The sequence below is a fragment of the Sceloporus undulatus genome, chromosome 2, assembly GCF_019175285.1.
Source record: "Sceloporus undulatus isolate JIND9_A2432 ecotype Alabama chromosome 2, SceUnd_v1.1, whole genome shotgun sequence".
Taxonomy (NCBI): Eukaryota; Metazoa; Chordata; class Lepidosauria; order Squamata; family Phrynosomatidae; genus Sceloporus; species Sceloporus undulatus.
In genome coordinates, this window is record NC_056523.1 from 177,375,815 (window position 1) to 177,384,664 (window position 8,850).

The window sequence follows — 8,850 nt, forward strand, 5'->3', positions numbered from 1 at the left end:
AAGATTCCACCTGGTCTTCTCCTCTCTCCGCTGCCAAGTTAACTGTGCACAAGCAATGTTTGTACTTTGAACTCAATTTGTGCATCCAGCCTGTTTAAAAAGGCCAGAGAATCTCAAGATTTTGTTCCTATTCTTTTTATTCTTATAAATAGCCTAACATGTTTTTGGTCTAGAAATATTTAGTGGTCTTCTTCAGGGAACTTTTAACCTGCCTACAAGGATTCCAAAAAGTGTGCCTCCAAAGCTTTTGCCTGGCAACTGAATAGCTGTCTAGGCCAAAATACATGGGGCTGTTTGTAAGCATAAAAGCATCTTTTTCAACACCCTGAGACCTGGTCTCTTCTTTACATCTTTACATGGCTGACCCAGGGAGGCACTGCTTATATCATTTTCTCCAAAACAAAAAGGAGTACTGCAGGACAACATATGTATCAGCAGCAAAAAGCCCCAAATGCAGTTTGCCTAGTTATAGCTATTAGGGGCTGAGATCATTTAAAAAGTCAAGTTAGACAACATCTTGGTTCCTGTATTAATCAGCCTGAGACATCTGTATACTTTTCACGTCTCCACTGTAGTGGAAGGCTGTCCACATCCCAAGCCAAATGTCCATCATCCTGAGCTTATCAACCCTGTCTTCCTCCTTCCCTCCTCACAACCTAGGAATTACCCAACTCACCACGTCAAGTTCTTGATACTCAACCAAGAAAGAATCTGCACCCCAGTCTCACCGCACTGCAACCAGAATGGAAGCAAACCACCTGTTAGGCATATGTCATGAGCTATTCTGGCTCAGCGTAGGAGCTAAGAACTCAAGTCAAAGGATGACTCAGGTTTAGCTCATTCAACAGCTCAGCCTCAGGAGCACAAAGGTGTGTATGCATACAGCCTATCGCTTTGCTGTATCCCTTTTTGGCAATGATTCATACCCCTGAATGAAAAAGATGCCTTTATCTGAGAAGAGTATCTTGAGAATGGAGAATACCACTCACAGTTCACCTAACGTCTCTCTTCTGATTTCACCCAAATCCAGAACTCACATACTGGTGGCAAAATTCAGCAGCCTCAATACCTGCTTTTTAACAATGGTTTTAAAGGGTTTCATTGGATGCAAAAATAGCCTTGAAATGTGTAGAAAATATCTCCAAAATTCAAGGGGAATGCTAAGGATTTCTAGTTTTGGTCAGTGGATGGGTTGGGAGTCAAGTGTCCTCCCCCGGCTAATTATTTTGCAAAATTTATTAAGGCTTATTAAGGTTATTTAATGAATAGCTCACAGAATTCACTTTCTTTAGCCACAAAATTACCATTATTGCCACCATCATCATTGTTCACGATGTAACTCCAGTTTATTTTGTAACTAGCTCCCTAGAGACAGGAGTTGCTGGTATTTACAGTGAGCACTTAGGTTGGGGTTTGGATATCAAAATCCATGGATGCTCAAATCCCATTATGTACAATGGCATAATTAAATTGTGTTCTTTTTTTATAAAATGGCAAAATAAAGGTTTGGGGTTTTTTTTTTAATTTTGGGGGGAGGGAGATGTGTGATTGAATCCATAGATAGGACAGGCCAACTGTATAAAGTTTCAGCTTTATATAGAGAAGTAGTTATAGCAAAAGACTTCAGCTGACAGTGCAGAATCATATATCTGGCCAAGGAGGGAATTTTCCTGTAATCTGGGTGATAAAGGATAAAACCAGTGGTCACTTCAGAAATCTCATCCCTGGAGTATTTTCTTATTTCAATCACCTGCATCTCAGAACGAGAGCAAGCATGGCATAGTGGACGAGGATTTGATTCCCAGATTTGCTATGAAAGCCACTGGGTGACCTTCGTCTAGTTGCATGATGTCAGTCTCAGGGAAAGGCAATGGCAAATCTCATCTGAACAAATCTTGATAGGTTCCTGGCCTTAAGGTTACCTAAGTCAGAAGCAACTTGAAGGTACACAACACACATACTTCAGAGTATGCACATATTGCAATAGCTAAATGACTACCTTTAGCAGTGATACCAGAGAAGACAATAGTGCACCACTGATCATCCCCATGACAGGACTCCCACCTTTCCTTTGCCAAGCATCCAGGGGTTTAGCAGTGCCATTGATTTGGGGATGAGAGCGAAAGAGGTGTGCATTACCATCTCTCTAGCAAGTGCTAGTCAACAGAGGAAAAAGCACAGTAGTCACCATTCGAATTGAAAACAAATACAGCCACAGTCATGCCCTCCCTGTTGCTGCTGTTGTTGTGTACATTCCAGTCACTTTTGACTTATGGCAACTTCATGGCAAACTTATTATGGGGTTGTCTGAGGCTGAACATGTGTGATTTGCTGAAGGTTTCTCAGTAGGTTTCCATGGCAAAGCTAGGAACTGAACCCTTATCTCTGGAGCTGGAGCCTTAATGTTCAAACCACTACACCACATTGGCTCATGACCTGCGTAGCCACAAATTTACTATCTTGCTGGCCCTCTGAAATTGACTGTAGGTGGGATTCAGCAGTACAGAGCTACTAGATGTATCTTCTGATTTATTATCCATTTAGAAATAAATCTACAAATATACCACGGATTGAGAGATACACCACCTTTCTGTCTCATAATCATTGGTCCTTGCATTCATGTCTGGAATTCCAATTTCTATTCATTAAGGCCACCACAGCCATTCTGGCACCTTTTATGGGCAAAGTAGAATAACACAAGCGAGCCTTATGCAAGTCTTTGGGGATTCCCTCAGTTGCATTCATAGAAGCATAACCCCAGTGTGACCAGACATTTCGGTCTACCTCATTCTTTATGCAACACAAGCTCTGAAGGTCCTTCTTAATGCAGACATCCATTGATAATGTAACACTGGAGAGAGATCTGGAATTTCCCCAGTCATGTTCCTGCCACTTCCTGTGTTGTGTCGCTGATCCGCCGGAAGACAGCTGGGAAGGTCTTCCCTCCATTTCTCTGAACCTTCTTCCCCTCTTCTGTTGATGTCCCCAGGAGATCAACAATGGGATCATTGCACTGTTAGGGAAACAAATGTAGGTATTCTTAAACTGAGGCCACAACATACACACACTCACAAGCAACAGAAGCCTTCTTGTTCGGTATTACAGATTGCACTTCCCCAAATCTATAACCATACCTTGAAGAGGTAACCTCCTCTCAAAACCCATGCCTTAGAGCAGCTTTCCGCAATCCTGTCCCCTGCAGATGCATTAGACTACTATACCCATCATGCAATGATGGCCAAGGATGATGGGGATTGAAGTCAAACACATCTGCAGGTGCCAGTTAGGGAATACTTGTTCCAGACAGAGGCAACGGAATCACAGGTGAATTGAGGAGCAGGGTAGAACCAGCCTTGTCACTGCAGTCCTTCAGATAATTAGGTGATGAGGCTTTAGAGGAGGGGTGGGGAGATGTGTGGCCTTCCAGATGTTACTGGATAGCAATGTCCATCAAACCTAGCCAAGAAATCCATGGTGGAAGATTATGGAGCTGTAGCCCACCACCATCTAGAAAGCTTCGCATCCTTGCTTTAGAGCACTGGTTCCCAAACTGATACTGCAGGTATTTTAACTTCAATTTCCAGAAACCCCAGACAGCTTGGCCAACAGTCAGGAATTCTGGGAGCTGAAGTCCAGAACATCCAGAGGACCAAAGCTGGGGAACCACTGCTTTAGAGGAAGGTTTTTAAAATTCTCCCCTAACACAATAACACAAATTCATACATGCATTTTTGGGGCTAATAATGTGTCAAGTTTTTGCTTGAAAGCCTTCCTCACATGCATCATTTGAACTTTTGTAGGTCTGTAAAATGAGCACCCAGTTTGGTTTAGGGAGTGCTAGTTCACTGATAAGTGGCACAGAAATGTACTTGCTATGTTTACTCTTTACTTATTTATTTATTTACTAGGACTAAGTCACACTGAATCAGATGAGGCTTACTTACAATCAAGCCAGACTACCCTGTGAATCTACTACATCCCACTCAATTACTCACTGTAGAATTGCAGGATATAACCAAATTACTTTCAATCAACCTATCTTCAGTTCCTCTTGGCCATGGGTCTTCCCAGTTACACTTTTACTCTCTGAATCAGAAATCCTAGAGCCTGTAAGTACATTAGGGATTTATGGAATTCCCCTTCCAATGTTAACATGTGTTATAAAAAGAGGAAATGAGGGAAGGGAAAGCCTTGTCTTCTGGAGAAATGTGAGAAATGGATGTGAATTTTTGGAATGACAAATATCCAAGTGGTTGCATCACATGTTCTCTGTCCCTTAGTTAAATGTGAAAATGAGCTTGTGTGTTTCTCAATTTCTAGGAGCTTATGTCTAATGGTTTATTATTTTTATTCCAATAAAGAGAATATTCCACTTCATATTTTTATTCTTGCATGCATATAACACATAATGAACTGTAACTAAAAAAAGAGACCTAGTGTGGTGTAGTGGTTTGAATGTTGGAATAGGACATTCAGAGACCAGGGTCCAAATCCCTGCTCAGCCATGGAAACCTAGTGGGTGACCTTGAGCAAGTCACACTTTTTCAGCCTCAGAGGAAAACAATGAAAAACTCCCTCTGAATAAATTCTGCCTAGAAAAACCCATGATAGGGTTGTCTTAGACTCACTGTAAGCTGGAAAAAACTTGAAGGCACACAACCACCACAACAAACTTTTAAAAAAGAAAAGAAAGCTGAGTGCTAATAGGTCACCCGTGGAGTTTCGTCAATAAAACTCCCACGAGCTGTATCCATAATGTGGAACTCTGTGAGGTGATCTAAGAATAGGCTGCATGTGTATGAAATATTTGCATGCATATTGCTTCAAGAGCCATGCCTGGGACTGTGAAACTAATATCAGAAGTTGCACACCCCCACATTCTCTCTCTCTCTTACTCACCAGTTCTTTCAGCGGCACTTGCTCAAAAAGAGGATGTTCTTCAAAATGTTTAACCATCCACTTATGGACTTCTTCCACATCTGTGATGGTATATACCAGGCCCTGGATGAGTAAAGGAGAAATTAAAAGAAGAAAAATACAGGCCCTACAGAAGTCCTGCATGGTTCAACACCTATCAGGTTCTATCTCATCCAGGTAAAGGGGAGCAGTGAAAAGTATAATTAAAAGAATCTTCAAATACAGGGGTGGGCAACCTCTGAATGTCAAAGAATGTTTGACTCCAGTACCCATCAGCCGCAGACAGAATGGCTGGTGGTCAGGAATGATGAGCATTGCAGTCCAATGACACATGGAGGGGCACAGGTTCCCTACCCTTATTCTTTGTCTTTGTCGGTCAAGTGGGATTTGGGATGCACTTCCCCAAATGAGTAATCCATGCTTAATGAAGATCCTGACGTCATTGCAACCTGTGGCCCAGTGATCACAATCTCTGTGAACACTTTGGAGAGTGCTGCCGCCACTGTCACCCCTATGCAAAACACCTCTGAGGGCTGGCAGAGCTCTGTGCCAACCTCTTCCTCCACAGCAATTGCCTTGGAGAGACATTGTGAAGAGCTGGGGTGATTCATTGCAACTATGGGTGAGGCCAAATGCTGATTCATCACCAAGATAACATCTGGGTTCCAACCCCAAAAAGTGCCTACACACAGAGAGAAAGACACTAAACACTCTCTGTCTTTTCTCTGGCAGGTGAAAGCAGAGTCAGCCAGAGTGCCCTGGAGGAGCTTCTGGAGATCAGGTCTTGGAATGATGCAACCCCGTGCCTACAAGGATCCTTGCCAGCACAGGCCTCCTGTTGGATTGAGGAGAAAGCTAATCCCTTGCCTCACAACAGTCATTAAAAAACTTCCCTTGTTCTCAGATTTGAAATTCCCAAGCTGCCTTTCCACAAGCTCCAGGCTGTGTCGACACACCTGGCTTTTGATTAATTAATTCTGTGGTTTGAAGACAAGTGACGTTTCCCCCTGCACAGCATCACTTAAGATCCATCTTCAGGAAGCACAGTGGAAAAGAGGGATTGTACCCAAGGCTAAAATTATGGGCACATCCTCTTCACTCACGCACTCCCTTGGAATGTGCCAGGAGGAGAATGTCTAGACTAGTGGCGCCCCTCTGGACATTTATGGTGAAAGAGGGCTCCACTGAATGACTTCCTCTACTCTCTTTAAGACTGAACCTCTACCATCCTGAGAATGGTCATCGAAAACAACAATTTTTCCAAGCTCAGCACCTGTCCTGTGGTTTTCAAACTCTTTGTTTTCAGAAAGAGCCCCAAAGACTCAGGTATCATTCCTTTGCTCACCTGTTCACGCAGGACATAGGCGTACTCTGCCAGCAAAGTTGTGCTGATAATCCGCCACTTGTGCTTTGTCTTCTTGAAATGAGGATCAGGGAAAAGGAAGAACATCTTGCACAGCTGAATGAGAAACAAAAACATCCCCCAACACCAGAGGAAATAAAAAAGTTTCATGCCAACTGCCTATAATTTTTAAAACACAGTTGTTGTGTGTCTTCACAGTATCCTAGAGTTGGAAGAGACCCCAAGGGCCATCAAGTCCAAACTCATGTCATGCAGGAAGCAACAATCAAAGCACTCCCAAGAGATGCCATCCAGCCTCTGTTTAAAAACCAACAAAGAAGGAGATACAGCTGCATTCCAAGGCTGTCATATTCCACTGTCAAATAACTTCTATCCTGATATTAAGGTGGAATCTCTTTTTTGTAGTTTGAATCCACTGGTCCGGGTCTTAATCTCTGAAGCAGCAGAAAATAAGCTTGCCCCACCCTTAATATGACAACCTTTCAAATATTTTAACAGGGCTATCATATCACCTCTTAACCTTCTCTTCTTCAGGCTAAACATTCCCAGCTCCCTAAGCCTCTCCTCATAGGGCATGGTTTCCAGACATTTTGCCATTTTCCATAGCTATGAGGGAATTTGAACCCTAGTTTCAAGAGTCATAGTCCCATACACAACCCACAACACCACACGGTCTCTATCAATATTTGGTTCAAAATTGAAATTCCCTAGGGTAACAAGAGGACTTGTTATTGTTCTCCCACATCCTCAGAGGTATGAAATTGTACTTCTATAGGAGCACAAATGCTGTGCATCTTGGTTGAAGATCAAAGGTTCTCTACCTCTGACCCTCAGGATTTTAAGAACTTTAGTTCCTAGAAATTTCAACCAGAATGGCCAATGGTTACAGATTTATAGTTACAGATTTGGGGAAGTGCAATCTAAAACATCTGGTTCAGAATCACTGTTCCAGATTCTGTTTTTGACATCTCAAATTAAACACACACACACAGAGTGAAAACTTTCTCCCTGAAGCTTTGAAAAACCTCAGTTAGAACAGACCAGTCTTCTGCAGCTCAGATTCCACCAAATCCTATCATCCTCAACAGCCATGCTGCTTGGGAACATTGGCTATGATCATGTGTGCTCAGGTTTCACTTGGAACATCTGGATAAAATTACTACAATATGCCAGTTATGATAACACACCCTTCAGCATTAGTGTTAAGCTGTTTTACACAACCTGAGAGCAATGGGTTGCAGGTACAAATCTGGAATGGACAGTCCTCAGAAATTAATGATCCATGAAAACCATCAGAACTATGAACAGAGTGTCTCCCTTGCAGTAAAGGGTGAGAATTAGAAAGACAGCACAATATTCAGGTTGCTGATAATGCAAGCTTTGTAAAAAATATCCATAAGACCACTTTTTGGCATATCAGAAGGCAGAATGGAAAGATTGCTTTGCCAACTACAGAGCCTCCAGCAATGTCCTTCAAAAACTCACCTGTCCCTTGAGAAAAAAGTTGGGCAGGTGCTTCATGGCATTACTGCGAATGCAGGCGATGTTCTGGAACTGCCCAGGATGAGATGCTCTCAGTGACTGGATCCTGTCCCGCACATAATCTGAGACCTTCACTCGGATCTCCAGGCCCAGCATTAATGTGCTGGGGAACAGAGGTGACAATGCGACTGAAAAGGAAAACAGCCATTAGCAAGTTCTGAAAAAGAAAACATTCATTAGTAACTCCCTGCCTCCTTTATGTCCCATCTTTGGAGGCAAGCCACCATGTGGAGAATGGGCTATAGCATCCTGGGTTGTGGAATGCCCTCTCCTTGGAACCTGAGTGACCCTTGCAGCAGCTCTGTTAACATTTCTTCAGTTCACCCAGGCATTTGGATTCCAGTGGCATCTTGGCTTGGGCTGCATCTAAACTGCAGAATTAATGCAGTTTGACACTACTTCAACTGCCATGGTTCAATGGTATGGAATTCTGGGATTTTTAGCTTTGTGAAATATTTAGCCTTCCCTGTCAGGGAGCTCTGGTGCCACAAAAAACTACAAGTCCCAGGACTCTGTAGTGGGGCAGCAGCCTTGGTTTTTGATCTGTTGGGTGGTTTTTTTTGTGGGGGGTTTTGTAACTAAATTGTTTTAGGGTGGCCTTATTAACAGTACCCCTCTCTCAGACCTGCTGATACAGAGAAGATGATAAAAATGTAATCAATGAAGAGTAAAATACGTTAATAAATAGTCACTCATAAATAAGGAGACCACAACACCTGCACAAAGCAGGGTGGGGGAATCTTTAAAAACCTGCAAGAATGAACACACACAGACACACACACATATACTGCAGCAGGGTGGATTTGATTTAAATCACTACTCAGACTAGATTTAATCATGTGATCCCCCCCTCAGAAAAAAAAACCCTCTTCCTTGCTATAAACCTAATACAGATTTCACAAAACTCATTCTCGCTGGTATAATCTTAATATTTACAACCAGATGAAGGTTTCATTCTTAGAATAACAACGTTTCAGATTAGTTTTACAGTTACAGTGGGCCCTTGTTATCCGCTGGGGTTTGGTTCC

General features: G+C 42.6%; 1 protein-coding gene across 1 annotated transcript; it reads right to left on the bottom strand.

Annotated features, from left to right (window-relative positions):
* Window positions 1-2,469: 2,469 nt before the first annotated feature.
* METTL1 (methyltransferase 1, tRNA methylguanosine) lies at window positions 2,470-8,646 on the bottom strand. The gene is made up of 4 exons (XM_042452471.1): window positions 7,766-8,646; window positions 6,263-6,376; window positions 4,900-5,001; window positions 2,470-3,013 (listed from the first exon to the last, which is right to left on the bottom strand). Exons 1-4 carry the CDS (start codon window positions 7,916-7,918, stop codon window positions 2,879-2,881), a joined length of 504 nt encoding a protein of 167 aa, XP_042308405.1. The 5' UTR covers window positions 7,919-8,646; the 3' UTR covers window positions 2,470-2,878.
* Window positions 8,647-8,850: the final 204 nt, after the last annotated feature.